The following is a 17,224-nucleotide window of genomic DNA, read 5'->3' on the forward strand; positions in this document are numbered from 1 at the left end:
GCAGATATGGTTGTTTCATCCTGGGATGGATATCTATAATTTTTGTAAAGAGTGTGTGGTGGCTTGATATTGGAAGATTTACAATGGGAATAGGAGCTGGAGTTCTCTGTTACGTGGCTCCAATAAACATTGCAGAAATCACGCGAAAGAGTATTCGGGGTGGATGCATAGCTGCATTTGCGTTCATGATAATAGCAGGACAAAATATGATCGTGCCCCCGATTCTGCTAGCTACTCTGAGGATTGTCATCACGCTTTTGCAGGTGCTTATTTTTGATGTTGCGAGTAAACGTTGTGTTGACACTGCAACACATCGTTATGGATGCTGCGTGCTGAATAAATGCATCACTTACTCAACTGGGAAGCAACGTGAGAAGTTTTGGGAATTATGTTGTTCAATTCATAATAGAGTTAAAGATACCCTCTGTTGCTGCCATGTTGCTCTCTCAGTTTGAAAGGCATTATGTATACCTCTCAAGGCAAAAGTTTAGCAGTCATGTTATTGAAAAGCTCCTGAAGTATTTTGAAGAAGGCAGGTCGAAAATCATCAATGAGTTAGTCTTGGAACCTCATTGCGCACCAGTCCATACTGCAAGAAAATCTTCTCTCGGCGACTACTGAGGAACTTTTTCATCCTTTCAAATGCTACAGATTAGTGACGATGGACGGCGTTGATGAAATATTCGGTATTTGATTTAGTGTTATGTGCAAAGGATTGCTTTCTTTGGATCCTTAGCATATAATATAATCTTAGGTTACCAGAATAGTTCAAATGTGATGTTAAACTATTCTGATTGATTTCTTGTAGACTAAAATGTGTATTTCTCCTATGTTATATTGAATTGCAGACTCTGCTCTGCTTTTATTGAAAAAAAAAAAAGAAGAAGGATACTTTTAGGATTTAAATAGTGACCTGGAATCTTTCTGCTTTATCCCGTGACAAAGTTTTTATTTTTTTTTAAAAAAAGAAGAAGATAGATCAGTACATGGATTGTGGACCTAGTTGGAAATTTGATGGAAATAATTAGTAAAAGAAAGAACTTTGCACTTTCCTTCTTCTCTGTGCAGAAATTACACAACTTGCCTTCTTCTCTGTGCAGAAACTCCCTATTTTTTTGTCACACACATAAGTGAGAAATTAAGAGATATGGCTTATGCTGCTATTACTTCCCTTATGAGAACCATACGCCAATCAATGGAACTTATTGGATGTGATTTGCAACCGTTTTACAAAAAGCTCGAATCCTTGAGAGCTATTCTGGAGAAATCCTGCAATATAACGGGCGATCTTGAGGCATTAACAAGCTTGGAAGCTGAAATCGCAGAGGTAGCATACACTACAGAAGATACCGTTGACTCAGAATCAAGAAATATTTTTTTAGCACAGAATTTACAGAAAAGAAGCAGGGCTATGTGGGAGCTCTTTTTCCTCTTGGAACTAGCACTAGAATGCATTGATTCCACCATGGAACAGTGGATGGCAATATCAGACAGCATGAAAGATCTAAAACTACAAACTTACTCTCTAGCCAGCTTACCTGATCATGTTGTAGAGCCCGCCGAGAATATAATGGTTGGCCATGAAACTGAATTCGAGATGATGCTGGATCAACTTGCTAGAGGAGAAAGGGAACTGGAAGTTGTCTCAATCGTAGGGATGGGAGGCATCGGGAAGACGACTTTGGCTACAAAACTCTACAGTGATCGATGCATTATGTCTCGATTTGATATTCGTGCAAAAGTAACTGTTTCACAAGAGTATTGTGCGAGAAATGTACTCCTAGGCCTTCTTTCTTCGATAAGTGATGAACCTGATGATCAATTAGCAGACCAACTGCAAAAGCTTCTAAAAGGCAAGAGATACTTGGTAGTCATAGATGACATATGGACTACAGAAGCTTGGGATGATATAAAACTATGTTTCCCAGACTGTAATAATGGAAGCCGAATACTCCTGACTACGCGGAATGTGGAAGTGGCTGAATATGCTAGTTCAGGTAAGCCTCCTTATCACATGCGCCTCATGAATTCTGACGAAAGTTGGAATTTATTACACAAAAAGATCTTTGAGAAAGAAAGTTTTTCTCCTGAATTTGAAAAAATTGGGAAACAAATTGCATTCAAATGTGGCGGATTACCTCTAGCAATTACTGTGATTGCTGGACTTCTCTCCAGAATGGGTAAAACATTGGATGAGTGGCAAAGAATTGCGAAGAACGTAAATTTAGTGGTAAGCACAGATCTTGAAGCCCAATGCATGCGAGTGTTGGCTTTGAGTTACCACCACTTGCCTTGTCACCTAAAACCGTGCTTTCTATATTTTGCAATTTTCGCAGAGGATGAACGGATTCATGTAAATAAACTTGTGGAGTTATGGGTTGTAGAGGGATTTTTGAATGAAGAAGAGGGTAAAAGCATAGAAGATGTGGCAAAAACATGTATAAATGAACTTATAGATAGAAGTTTAATTTTCATCCGAGATTTGAGTTTTTGTGGAACAATAGAGATTTGTGGAATGCATGATGTGATCCGTGAACTCTGTTTGAGGGAAGCTCGAAACATGAATTTTGTGAATGTTATCGGAAAAAAGAGTGATCAAAATTCATGTGCACAATCCATGCTATGTTCCTTTAAGAGTCGAAGTCGGATCAGTATCCATAATGAGGAAGGATTGGCTTGGTGTCGTAATAGTGAGGCTCATTCTATTATCATGATGGGTGGATTCAAATTCTTCACACTGGAATTGTCTTTCAAGCTAGTAAGAGTACTAGATCTTTCTATGACTAGTTGTGAAATTTTTCCCAGTGGAATACATTCTTTAATTCACTTGAGATACCTAGCTTTGAGTATTTATCCTCGCTTAGGGCCGTATCCAGGATCCTCCTACGAAGCGATTCCCTTGTCATTAATAGACATGATATCAAGCCTATGTTATCTGCAAACTCTTAAACTTTACCCGTGTTTAAGTCGTTTTGAATGTCCTTTCATTTTACCATCAGAAATTTTGACCATGCCGCAATTGAGGAACTTACATTTGGCCTGGAATTACTTGCGGAATCATGAGCTTACGGAGAAATGTTTGGTTTTGAAAAATTTGCAATACCTCCGTGGATTGAATCCTCGATATTGTACTGGATCTTTCTTAAGACTATTTCCCAATTTAAAGAGGTTGCAAATATTTGGCGTCCAAGAAGACTTCCTTGATTGCAAGTACCTGTTTGCTTTGCGCTACTTATATGAGCTCGAGAAATTGGAATTTGGTAATCTTCGTCGGAGACATTTCAGGAAAACTGATGTTCCAATGTTCTTACCTCCTCCGGATGCTTTTCCACCAAACCTTAAGAATTTAACTTTTAATGGAAATTTCGTTTTGGCTGTGAAGGAATTGAGCATTGTTGGTAAATTACCCAAACTCGAGGTCCTTGAACTATCAAATAATGCCTTCAAAGGCAACGAGTGGGAAGTAGTTGAGGAAGGATTTCCTCGCTTGAAGTTCTTGTTCCTGAATAGAGTACACATTCAGTACTGGAGAGCTAGTAGTGATCACTTTCCGTACCTTGAGCGACTTTTTCTTAGAAATTGCCGTTATTTGGATTCAATCCCTCAAGATTTTGCAGATATAACAACACTTGCTCTTATTGATATACGTAGATGTCAACAATCTGTTGGAAATTCCGCCAAGCAAATTCAACAGCACATTCAAGACAACTATGGAAGCTCTATCGAGGTCCATACTCATGATCTTTTTTAATTGAAAGGGCTAATATATGTAACAATAGTCAATCTTTTTGTACATATAATTTAGTTAATTGCACACAATTGAAGGGGCTAACATATGTAACAATAGTCTTTTAATACATATAATTTAGTTGATTACACGACAATTGAAGGGGTTAACATATGTTACAGTAGTCTTTTTATTTCCTTTTAACTTTAGGTTGTCAAAATAGTATAAAATCGTAGCATCTTCGATAATTGCCTAAAGATCTCCACTTCTTAAGTTAGTGAAAGCATATTATCTTTTTTTGTGTCTACTTTGATATTGAGAAGTTGATATCCACCTAATCCACCATCACCTATGCTATATAAAATCGATTTTTTAAAATATTTTATAAATGAGTTGTTTTATAGCTAATTAAGGTTATTCTATGTAACAAGTAATTTATAATAAATTAATACTAAGTAACTAGTTATAATATGTTAAGTTATATTAATAAGGGGAAAAGATAAATATATTTCTCAATTTCACAATTTGAGTTGATATATTTCTTGTTAAAAAAGTAGCACATATATACTTTTGTCGTCTAATAAATACTTTTTTCTTTAACAAACTCATATTTATTGAATTAAAAAAAATCTTTAAATTAGATTATTTAATTCCTAAATTGTCACGTGGTTATAAAAATTACATCACCGACTTTTTTTTATCCCTCCAAACACAATACTAAAAAAAATGCAATCCCTCTTTTATTCATACGGCAAGGGTATATGTGAATTACTTTTATAACAGCTCTAGATCGCAAAGTTGAGAGGTGTTTATCATTTTTTCGTTGTTAATAACACTTTCTCCGTCCCAAAATAAATGTCACTTTAACAAAAAAGAATTTGTCTCAAAATAAGTGTCAATTTTAGGAATTCAATATAAAAAAATTTATAGATTTTTTCCACTAAGCTACTTCTTTTTAATAATGGTCAATTCTGGAAAATAAATATTTAATAAATAAAAGTAACTTAATAGATTATACTTTTGATTTTCTTAATGGGTGTCGAATGAGTTAGGGAAAAGTAAAAAAATCACTACTTTTTGCATGTCCAGAGCCAGGGGCAGAACACACGACCTCGAGCAATTTTTGCAATCCCTTAATCATTATACTAAACCTTTAATTTGTGTTAAGAGGTATCAATACTTATATATATATTTATTAAAATAAATTTTGATCTATATATACAATATAATTTTCTGTCGGAGGGCAAGAGTAACTCCGCCCATGGGAGGAGGAATACTTGAAACTTTTTAGATGCCATCTATAAAGAGCTTGGCATAAATATCATAAGGAGTTGAATTCACGCACTTACTTTTGTGGAAATCAATTTAATTGGTACTCTATGAAGAGTGAATTGAAGTTTGTTACATTACTTTAATTAGAATTCTATATTTTTCAAGATACTCAATATATTATTTTTTCATATTTGACTAAAAAGATTTCTAGGATTAAACATTTTTTAATTTATATAAATTGAAAATTCTTTCTTCTTTCTTTCACACAACTCAATAATGTAATCTTTATATTAACGAGCTACTCATGTGTAGGTCAAGTGATAGAATCATGTTAATTTTTTATGTATTATTTAATAGATTTTCTTGCTATCTTATACTTGTTCAAAGTTTACTTTATCTGATTATATTATTTCAATCACTCTAAATTGCATAATGACCACCCCTAATTGATTGGATAGGAGAGGATAGGATAGACTTGCTTCCAAGTAAACAAAAGAAAAGTTGACAAAAGGGTGCTAAATTCGAGACACATGTAGTACTTATATAATTCATCCGCGGACTCGTTCGTTTACAATATAGTATTCCCTCCGTTTTAAAACTAATGGATATTATATAAATATACTCTTTAATTTAATTTTACTAATATTTTTGTTCTTTAATTTTGAGTGTGTATAAGTAGGTATTTAAATTTGTATAAAATTAAAAAAATAAATATACATGTTTTACATGGCATAATACACATAGGATGTCATGTATGACACAAAATTGTCACGTGGGATGCCATGTAGGACAAATGTCTTTATTTTTTCAAGTTTTGAACAGTTAAAGTGTCTAGTTGTGCACTAGTAAAGTTAGAGGTCATAGTTGCAGGCTGAAGTCAAGTTAAGAGTCATATTTATATATTATGCCTAAAAAGAATGACCAAATTTAATTGGCACGAAATTTAAAAAAATAAAAAGACGTATGTTTTAATTTTATGTTTCTAAATTAAAGTTATGTTAAATATGTCAAATTTAATTTTATGGCCTTAAATGTGTTACATAAAAAGCTAAATTAAATTAAATATTATCAAAATTTAAAAGGAATTATTTTTTGAAACATATTAAAAAGAAAAAATCGATTCGTCCTTTTTAAACGAAGAGAATATCTTTAATTTTTATAGCCACACCGTCCATATGTATTCTCCCATACCCCCACCACGTCTATCACTCTTTAGATGAATTTAAAATTTAGAGTTTAGAAATTTCTATAATAATTTTAAATTAATATATAATAATAATTGAATTTATTATATTAAATTCACATAAATTTATATATATTGTATTGTAAGTTAATATACATATCTCAATATTAAATACCGTGTAAGTAGATTTTAAGAAAAAGTGTATAAGACACAGAGTTAATGCATATATTTTTTTGAGATAATATACAAATACTCTTCTCAATTATAACTGAAATCGCTAAGATACACCTAAACTAAAACCTATATAATCACTCACATGAAAGGAGGTGTTTTACACTTGTCTCCACATCAGCGTCACATCACTAAATCGTCAGATCTAAAAAAAAATCATTCGATCAAAAAAAATTAAAAATCTCGTCAGATCTTAAAAATATATATATTTTTTTTTAAAAAAAAATTAATTTAAATTGTGCTCACCATATATTGCCTAAACTAAATCTCTAATATGCAAAAAAAAAATTCAAATTTCATGTTAAGTGTTTGAGTAAAAAAGAAAAAGAAAAAGAAAAATTCCTCCGATACAAATTGATGAAATATCTGGAAAAAGGTCACCGGCAATTTAAGTATGTTGTGGAAAAAATGTTTATATTTCTAAAAATGATAAAATTGGACTCTATTTCATAATGGAAAAAAATATTAATTAAAAAGATATCAACTTAAGTTTTAATGTTAACTACTTATGTGTATTAGTTAATAATGAAAATGAACATATGTTCAAATTAGTCAGATTTTATATTTCTTTTTCGTCTCTCACTTGCCTCAAAGAAAGTGAACACACTATCTGTGTCATCTCAGCATTGAAGGGTGTGTTTAATTTTAAAATAATTCAGAAAAGTAATAAAAATTTAATTTAATTTAGATATTTTCTAGCGATTTCGATTATAATTGAAGAAGATACTTGTGTATTATTCCTATTTTTTCTAATAGACTTTATCAAACGATCCTTCATGTGGTATTAAATTTCTTTTATGAAGACTGAAGCTATTGAACTTATGGGATGTAGCTGTGTGGGGAAGGGCGGAAGGCCATCAAGTGATAGCTCCTTGACGCAACTAGTGCTACATTTTATCGACTAAAATATATTTTCTACATTAAGATTTCTATCATGGGCCTAGTTTGTTGTTAGAATTAATAAGGTCCTAATCACATGCTTAGTATTTAGGTGTAGGGTTATTTGTGGTTGTGATTAAAAAATCAAATCAAATCGCAATTCGAATTAAATTGATTAAAAAAATTGATATTTAGTTTGATTTCTTTACATTTGATTTTAAATTTTGAAAATCGATACTATTTGGTTTGGTTTTGATTTTACAAAAAATGAACCGGAAAAATAACCAAATCGAATCGAGAAATTATATATATAAATTTCATAATTATTTATATATTATAAATAAATAAAATATAAATATTTTATTAAATTTTAATTAACTTAAATCATTAACTTTACTATTTTCTCAAGCCCAACACTTAAATTTTGGTATATAAGTTTCTTGTACCCCTCCCCCGAGTGGTTCCTCAATTGTTGAGGTTTTTTGTTTTTTTTGCTGTAAAGATTTGATCTTTTGATCTTTGGTGTATAGTGACTTTAGTATTACTTAACTAAATCATTTTTTCGTGTAATAATAACTCTAGTATTGCTTAATTGAATCCACAGTAGCTTTCATTTGGATTATTCATGTACGATGTATTTCTGTCTATCGGGATGCAAATGACTTCAATAAATTTATTATTTTCAAATAAAAAAAATAAAAAAATTGAACCAAACCGAATCAAACCGATAATAACCAAATCGACAGTTATTTTTTTGATTTGATTTGATTTGATTTTAGAAATTTGGAAACCGATTTAATTTAATTTTAATTTTAATTAATAACCGATCCAAATCGAACTATGAACATCCTTATTTACATGTTTAAATCAAATAGATAGATGAAACATGTGTTTGCACGAAACTCCTCTGACTTAACCATGATCCATTAATATATATTTTGACTTTTATTAAAATAACTTAATCATGGTGTATGTGATAATTTCTCATGTCCCAAATTTATGTATCATATTTTTTTTAGTTTGTCACAAAGAAATATTATATTTCTATAATTAAAAATAATTTAACTTTAAAATTCATTTTTTATTCTTAATGAAATGATATATAGTTAGAACTGTTAAAATGGGTTTGGCCCGTGAGATCGGTCCAACCCAATTCTTAAATTAAGTGGGTAGGGTTAAATTTTTTCAGCCCATTTAGGAACGAGTTTTTTTAGCCTAGCCTCATTTGGCCCGCCAGTCTCATAGATTAGTCCGTGGGTCATAAATTTTAAAAATATTATATATATATATATATATATATATATATATATATAAAGGGGAGCCTTGGAGTAATTGGTAAAGTTGTTGTCATGTGACCAGGAGGTCATGGGTTCAAGCCTCGGAAACAGCCTTTGGCAGAAAATGCAAAGTAAGGCTGCGTACAATAGATCCTTGTGGTCAGGCCCTTCCCCGGACACAACGCATAGAGGGAGCTTAGTGCACCGGGCTGCCATTTATATATATATATATATATTTTAAATAGTGTTTTATTTTGTCAAATCTTCAACAACTAGGCAATTGAAGTTATTATAACTATGAATCTTTGATCTATATTACTTTTCTGTTTATGCCTAATTTTTCGTTTCTCCTTTCTTGTCTAGTTTATGAAAAAAATGATCATTTATGTATGTTGTTCTTATGAATCCTATGAATGTTAAAGGTTGTATCTTGCCTATCACAATACCAAAAATGATCTTTAGCGGCAATTAATTAACGGCAATAACTTAATTGCTACTAAAAATGTCTTTTTAGGGGCAATTAACACTCTTTGTAAAAAAGAAAAAAAAATGTCGCTAAAGCATAGCGACATTGGATCTAATGACAATTAACTAATGCCTGTAAAAGTTTTAGCACTCTTTATTAATATGCTTGCCGCTAAAAGTTATTTTTGTTGTAGTGTATTCTGTTGTTTTGTAAGTATTCCACTAAACTGTTTGTAATGCATGGACATGTGAATTTTTGAAGTATAGATCCTGTGTTCATCAATGTTCGATAGTTTTTCTAAGAAGTCAATGTTGTCTATCTTTTGATTGAAGGGTCAATCCGTCCCAATCCGTAGCCCGCTTAGGGCTGAGTTGGACTGCTATTTTATAGGCTCTTTAGTTAAAAGAGTCAGTTCGTCCTAACCCATTTAACTCGATAGCCCTTTAAGGTTGGGTTGGGTTGGGCCAACCCATTTTGACAGTTGTATATATAGTCATACTGATAATTAAAGAGTGTTTAGACTACAAATTTTAAGAATCTTCATTTTTTATAAATTTTTTTGTGTCAAATCAAACAATATCATATGACATAAATTGAGACCAAGTTAGTAATTTGGTACAGTGTTGTATGCTTAATATTGTGTAGGGCCTTTTCTTTTTGGCCTTGTCCCTTTAATATAATGTGATTTTGACAACCTTAAGAATCATTAATCAATTTCTTGTTTGCAAGCTACTATTCTTGTCCTTTGTCCTTATAAATTCTCACTTCCAATTGTATTAAGAACCTGAAATCTAACATTCTTTCATCTTGTCATTACCAAAAAAAATAAAAATACCAAGAGGTAATATGGCCTTAGAACAACTTTTTCAAGACCAAATAGCAGAAACTACCTTTGATCAACGCGATATTTCCTTCGAAAAATGGAAGATAATTGATGATAATATGCAAGAAGACAATCTGCCTGGAGGTTTTGAGTGCAATATTTGCCTGGATTTTGTATATGATCCGGTTGTTACGTTATGTGGTCACCTCTATTGTTGGCCTTGCATCTACAAATGGATACATTTTCAGACCATTTCTTCAGAAAATATCGATAACCAACAGCCAAAATGCCCTATTTGCAAGGCTGAAGTGTCACAAAAAACATTGATTCCACTCTATGGTCGCGGTCAAGCTACAATAACATCTAAAAACAAGGCCTCGAATCTTGGTATGGTCATTCCACAAAGACCTCCTAGTCCGAGATGTGGAAGTCACGGAATAATAGAAACTAATAATTCACATTCATCTCAGCAACCTCATGATCATCTAGAACATATGTTAAGCCCTGGCGGCACGACAATAGGGGAAATTGTTTATGCACGGATGTTTGGGAATTCATCAATTACTAATTTGTATACATATCCAAGTTCATATAATCTAGCAGGAAGAGGCAATTATCACACGCTGATAGATCACTTAGCAGAATCTGTTTTTTCCTATGTTGTTGTTTAGTAACATGTCTCCTCTTGTTCTGACCATATTCTTGCGCTTGTTGTAAAAGTATTTAGTACAGAAATATGATTATCTTTCTTTCTTAAACTCTATATTAAGTTAAAATCAGATAAATAAATTGAAACAAAGGGACTAACTTTGTTTTATTAGTGTACACCTGATGCCAAATACACTTCTCTTTCTTCCTCCCTCCCTCCCTCCCAAGACCCCTTCGTTGGAAATAGTCTCTTTACTTTTTAAGGTAGAATTAAGATATGCGGACATATTATCATTTTCAGACTTTATTTGTTGGATTACACTGAAGGGGAGCCTTGGAGTAACTGAAAAAGTTGTTGTCATGTGACCAAGAGGTCACGGGTTCAAGCCTTGGAAACAGCCTCTGGCAGAAATATAAGATAAAGCTGCGTACAATAGACCCTTGTGGTCAAACCTTTCTCCGAACCCCGCGCATAGCGAAGCTTTAGTGCACTGGAATATTGTTGTTGTAGGTTCTATAAAGGGAAGAGATGAGTCTATTGGTCTCTTTATGGGATTTTGTTATTTTACTTTATAAATGACACAACAATATAACGAAAACAAGCTTTGTCTTCTTAGAGCCCGTTTGGATTGGCTTTAAGTTGGTCAAAATCAACTTAAAACCCATTTTTAGCTTTTGGACGTGTTTGCCTAATGCTGACTTTAAGCCATAAAGTTCTTAAAGTCAGTCAAAAATGAAAAGTTAGGATTCCTAACTTTTTTTTCCAAAGTGCTTAAAGTCATTTTCTTTGACCATGGAAATTACTTTTATATCCCTTATATTTTAACTAAATTCTCAAACTACCTTTTTTTATTCTTTTAATCCTAAAATTCACATCATAAGCACTTTTATCCAAACATTCAACTGCTTATTTATAAAAATAATTTTCAGCACTTCAAAGTTCTAAAAGCACTTCATACATAAAAGTTACTTTTTTTAATCCAATCCAAACGGGCTCTTAATAGAACCTTCTATATCTGTAGAGAGGAAAGTTTAATTGCATTTGTACAGCTAATTCTGAAAAATTAAGCATCTTCCATTTGCATTTGAAATAAGTGGTAGTCAGAATGATTAAACCTTACACGAGCAATAACTATAACGGCATTATAACTCGATTGACTATTTTAACTTTCATCTTGTTCAGCTTTTACATCCTCAAATATATAAGCATTCAAAATCAAGGCATCAACATCTCAAAGGGAAATAGCCATTAGGCTCACCTCTCTCCTATGTCAACTTTTCTTTATCTATTTGGTTAGGTTAACAACAGCAAGTGCTGGTGGGTGATGATGACATGATGGCTGCCGTCTGTTGGATATTGATGGTATAGAACATTCCAAATATGGGTTTGTTTGATGTGAAAGAATTGAAAATTCTTTATGGTGGGAAATATCTTATTTTATAAATCATTTATTTTTAATTTTTTTAAAAACTATTTAAAAGCATGTCACCTATGACACTTGTTCAAGATACAGGATATGCACAAGGATAGAGCTATATCATATTTTTTTTCCCTACTCACATAATGCAAAAAGAAAGACACTTAAATTTAATTTTAGCTGACAAGTAAGTACTTCAACGTAACCCTGAAAGTGTACATCTAGATCAGGGCGAAGCTAGGGTATGGATTGCGGATTTGATCGAACCCAATAATTTTGATTCAAATTTTGTATTTGTCTTAAAATTCATTGAATACGTATAAATTATTGATTTAGAACTGTTAAGAATTTCCACATCGATAGAGGGATGGAAAATTAGATTCCTTATATAAACTTGGATAATCCTCCCCTCCTAGCTTTTGAGGGTTGAATTAGGCTCAGGTGTCGTATCTTTACAAGAACCCAGTAACTTGAAACGAGTAGAATTAAGAACTCATAAGATTCAAATCCTAGCTCCATCTCTGCATCTAGACACCTTAACTTGGATTCAATAGTCAACTAAACGCTCAAACTCGGCTCCATTGTGTCTCAAGGAAACCCGATGTTGGTGTGGCGCATAAATTTTGAAGGTATCTAAATAATCATTTTGTATGTTAAAGTGTTCAAACTGACACAATGAAAATGAGTTGAATTGCCTAGATATATGTATACTCAAAATTAGAGTGTTTAATTGCGAGCTAAAATTAAATTTCAACGTTGATTTATGTATTAGGCCTTTCCAACTAGTGGCATAAAGATTTCCACTTATTAAAGTTAGTGTAACTGTGTAACACTAGGGAAAGCATTTTTAAAAATTTGGTGTCCATTTTGATAAGTTGATATCCACCTAATCCAACATCACTGACACTATCGAAATGAATTGTTAGCACTTCGAAATCCTATATAGGTTTAATGATTTGATGATCTAGCAATTTGCACTAACATTATAACATTACCTTTGCATGTCCAAAATAGTGTCAAACTTGACACAGACATCATATTATGAAATTATTTTATTTGTTAAAAAGAAAAAGAGAAATTGTTTAGGTATAAAGTTCACATACCTATGGACATAAAAGCATAAGAACGTACACTGTAGTTATAGAAATTTTATTTGTGTATATACTAAAAAGGGCGGATTAAAAGGAGAATTTTGACTCATTGGTAAATTATATTTATGCGACTAGAAAATCATGAAAATTAATGTGACTCGATCCTTTTTTGAATTACGTATACAATAAAAACTTACTGCATCAGACTGTCTTTAATAAAAAGAGTGAATAGAACTTTTTTGCAACACTTTTAGGAATTCTAATTGCATAATTGCCACCCCAAATTGATTGGATTATTGGACAGGATATATACGAAAAACAAAGAAACAACTTCACAAAAAGGTGCTAAATTCAAGACAAATGTAGTAGTTATATATAAACTATGTTTTGGAGGATCTGATTCATGTAGAAAATACATAGTCGTATCTACTTTGCACAAGTTGTAGACCACATTTTATCCCCAATAAATTACATTGAACTTTCTTCTATATGATTATTTAATGCATCAGTATAATATGCCTTGTTAGACTATCATTTGAACCACACATTAAAGGCATCCCTTTTATTGTAATGTGCTACTTTCTTTTCTTCAAATATTAAAAATGATTTGTGTTCCCTTGATAATTTCATAAAGCACCATATCATAAATTGACTCAAACACCACAATTGTCAAAAAAGAAAGACAAGATAAGTCTATGCTTCAAAAGGCAGACTTATTTGAACAATACCAAGAACATTCCACCTAGCTACACCATGTCTCAAGAAAAAAAATTACACCATGTCTTAACTAGTTATTTTTTATTCAAAGAAGAGTAGAAAGATTGTAACCCATTTAGTTTAGAGTTTGGGATTGCAGGGTTAGAATTGGGAAAATGGTTTGAAGTGGAAGAGCTTAGAAGATAAGATTAGGGATAATTACAGTTCAATGTCTTTGAGTGATCTAGTTTATAAAATTATCAATAAATGTAAATATTTTGTATATTTAAATATAGGTTGAACCCATCGGTTGATACCTAAAGTTGGCACCAACTTTCACTTAGACACTTCAACTATACTTTTTCATTTTAAACACCTCATGTCATGCTCTGCTGTGTTATTTTGACAATCAGTCAAATATGTAAGGTGTGTGTAACACACTTGCTGATGACATGTTAAAGCGGCGAATTAAATGAAGACATGTGACATATATCGTAAATAATTCTTAAATAATGAATTTTGAGTAGAAAAAAAAGGCAATCACTCAATGACATGTGGCATTTTTAAAATTCAAATAATTAAAGAAAATAAAAAAAACAAAGCACAGCCCACCCTAGATTGTCTTCTCTACCACCCCACCCCTACCCGCCAACCCCTCCCCCACCCAGATCATCTTCCTCACCACCCCCACCCTTCCTCCACCCAGATCTTCTTCTCAGTGAAATCCTTCTTTCCAGGTTTATGATTAGTTCTTCACTCATGCGCAAGACTCATCTTGTTCAATCTTTCTCAATTGTTTTCCTCTACTGGTTCTACGTTTTTTCATAAATCAAATTAATTACAGCTTGATCTACTACAATTTTAGTTTCTTTTGTTTTAACTAATTAGCACCATTGGATATATTTCTCCATGGAAGGAGTTTAAGTTTTGGAAGATGATGGTTGAAATATGGGGAAGAAGAACAAAATAAAAAATAAAAAATGATTAAATAAGTTTTTTCATGCGTTGATAAGGAGTGTATCACTCTCAATATGTCATGTCAGCAAAAATTATCAAACTGACACAATGGACATGACATGAGGTGTTTAAAATGAATAAAGTCTAGTTCAAGTATCTAAGTGAAAGTTGGTGCCAACTTTAAGTAGTCACTGACGGGTTCAACCTTAAATATAATATGCATGTATTATACACATAATATACATACCCATACCTATAATATACATCCTCGAATCAATGTATAAGTTTTGTATATTTCAATCACATGGATAAATAAGTAAAGTTGAACTGTGTATATTGATAAGTTTTCTCTTAGATTTCTTGAAGTATAGACAAGCCATATCCAGCCTTACATCAATTGTCAAATAATATTTTAATTCAAAATTAAATGCAAATGAAAAGAGAAGCATTTCTATATTTCTTTTTAAGAAACTAGGCTTCCATGTTGCTAACCTGATTTGTTTGGGAATGTTCTGGGCTTTAGTAGCTCCATTGGTAGCCCAAAATTTCATGTATAGGCCAATGAAGTTGCTTGAAAAAATTACCAAGGAGAACACTTTTTAATAAATAATTACTGATGTTAGCGATACTTTTTATTTATTATCATTTATAGCAATACATAACAATATTATGATATATATTTCATGTATTAAAAGTGAATTATGCAAGCAATATAAATGTAGTATAAGTGTTTTAAAATATATTATACTTGTTTGGTAAGAAATCGACATAATGTATTATAAGTATATTAAAGTGTGTGATAAATATATTATCCATGAATAAAACTTGTATTATATGAGTTTTATAAATTATTCTCGCTAAATTATATTAAAACTGTATTATAAATGTATTATAAGTGTCCAGTGAAAAAAATATTATTGCTATAAATGATAAATATTTTCTTTTTCATCAATGTTGGCCCAGTCGAGGCTTGTCCATGCCCAATCCCGATGGGCCTAAGCTTCTATGAGAGCGGAATAAAGACTAAGGAAATAGCGATTTTCCTGTCATCACACATAATTTCTCGAGTTTTTTTCCTCGCTTGAAAGCCCACTTACTCGTAACAGGCTTTTCTTCTGTATAAGACTTCTTCCGAATGGCATAATTGTCCGACACTACGTTCCTCGCTCTTTAAAGAAAACTGACTCCTCCTACTCCTCCTTCTCTACGGGCTCAACAACAGCTTCTTGGGCTGGCTTAAATCTACAAAGCGCCTCTTTTTCCGAAAAGATTCTTGCCAACACAACTAAGGACATCCTTTGGGACCGATTTGAATCGATTGAGCTTCATTTCGGGTAGTGTTTAGTCATAAGCTTGTCTCTTTTGGTCTTCACAGGAAAGCGCCCTCTTTTTGTCATCCCTGTAGCTTTTCAGATTTTGTTACATAGATCAAGGCTTTCAAGGACTCCTGAGTTGGTGATTTGTCACCAGGGAGCACATTACACATTAGCAGATGGATGCTATAAATTCCTCTGAAAAATCATAAAATACTATACGGCCATAAAGAAGGAAGGGGCGCGACCCCACTCAGCTCGAAGAAGTAGCTCTGCTAAACATGATGGATTGAACTTAGAATTCATTAGACGAATCTCAGATCTCCATAGACGACTAATGGTAGGGGCTGCATTTTTCGGAAAGAAAGATAGTGGCATGGAGGGCAGGTAAAGAAAACTCACTTGAAGAGCTACCAAGGCAGGGAAGGTAGTCAGCTTAGTAATTGGAACATCCATTGGGAAAGTACGTCTTCTCTTAGGTTTCTTTCTCCCGTGGGGGGGTGGTGGACACACTTGCGCGAATTCGGGTAACGGCTACAAGGGAGAAATCGAAAGTAAACTGTACCCTTTGAAAGCAGCAATGAGGCATTATGGGAAACCTAGATTCAAGGTCGGAAGAATCAAAAACAGACTCGAAAACGAAATCCTTTTCTTTTTCTTTCTATTTAGAAAGTGGAACAGAACTAGCAGCAATCACAACTGGGGACATTCCCCACCAAAACAACTCCACGGGCACCATCAGATCCTTAACAATAAATATTATCATATACTTGATCTAAGGTTCATAATCAGTCTTAGTGATAGTGTGTTTATGTAAGTTTCCCAAGTTGCTTCATGTGTACTTGATAAGAAATGCTTACTTAAGCTAATCAGTGTGTAGTCCTACACTGCAAAATGAGGGACCAAAAATTGGGCAGCCAGGTAAACTAAATTTTTTGTTATATGCGAAATTCGAAAAAGAATCAGACCACAAATATCTATTAAATGCAATTTTACCAATTACGTTCATGCTCCAGAGGGATCAAGTAGGAAGAAAATAATATCAAAGTGAACTTACTAGCCTTAAGTAGAACAAAGAAAATAATACCATGTCCAAAAGTAAACCAATCCCTTGGATTGCTACTAAGAACACCATCGGTTTGTATTTTGCCAATTCTTTATGATCCGATCCAGGAGCGGATCTATTAAGGTCCGTGGGGTTGTCACGCCACCCACAAATTTTGACGGAAACTTTATATATATT

At 32.7% G+C, this 17,224-nt stretch overlaps 2 protein-coding genes across 3 annotated transcripts; both read left to right on the forward strand.

Moving 5' to 3' along the window:
- Positions 1-983: 983 nt before the first annotated feature.
- LOC129871694 (putative late blight resistance protein homolog R1C-3) lies at positions 984-3,882 on the forward strand. Of its 2 annotated transcripts, none has more exons than XM_055946654.1 (2): positions 984-1,997; positions 2,337-3,882. In XM_055946654.1, the coding sequence occupies exons 1-2, from the start codon at positions 1,148-1,150 to the stop codon at positions 3,749-3,751; spliced, it is 2,265 nt and encodes a 754-aa protein (XP_055802629.1). In that variant the 5' UTR covers positions 984-1,147; the 3' UTR covers positions 3,752-3,882. The 2 variants fall into 2 exon arrangements, 1 of the variants encoding a protein (XP_055802629.1); XR_008762293.1 differs by lacking the exon at positions 984-1,997 and adding an exon at positions 2,143-2,230 and having other exon boundaries at positions 2,337-2,420.
- Positions 3,883-9,840: 5,958 nt separating this feature from the next.
- On the forward strand, positions 9,841-10,631 carry LOC129871174 (E3 ubiquitin-protein ligase RMA1H1-like). The gene has a single exon (XM_055946056.1). The coding sequence runs from the start codon at positions 9,882-9,884 to the stop codon at positions 10,527-10,529; it is 648 nt and encodes a 215-aa protein (XP_055802031.1). The 5' UTR covers positions 9,841-9,881; the 3' UTR covers positions 10,530-10,631.
- The last annotated feature ends 6,593 nt before the right edge of the window (positions 10,632-17,224 follow it).

The sequence above is a fragment of the Solanum dulcamara genome, chromosome 10, assembly GCF_947179165.1.
Source record: "Solanum dulcamara chromosome 10, daSolDulc1.2, whole genome shotgun sequence".
NCBI classification, from domain to species: Eukaryota; Viridiplantae; Streptophyta; class Magnoliopsida; order Solanales; family Solanaceae; genus Solanum; species Solanum dulcamara.

What these genes read in the sequence shown, in the direction of transcription:
- LOC129871694 (XM_055946654.1), top strand. Translation starts at nt 1,148, where the DNA reads ATGGCTTATGCTGCTATTACTTCCCTTATGAGAACCATACGCCAATCA. An exon ending in GGCTGAATATGCTAGTTCAG is followed by an intron (nt 1,998 to 2,336) that starts GTAAGCCTCCTT and finishes CAATTTTCGCAG; the next exon opens with AGGATGAACGGATTCATGTA.
- LOC129871174 (XM_055946056.1), top strand. Translation starts at nt 9,882, where the DNA reads ATGGCCTTAGAACAACTTTTTCAAGACCAAATAGCAGAAACTACCTTT.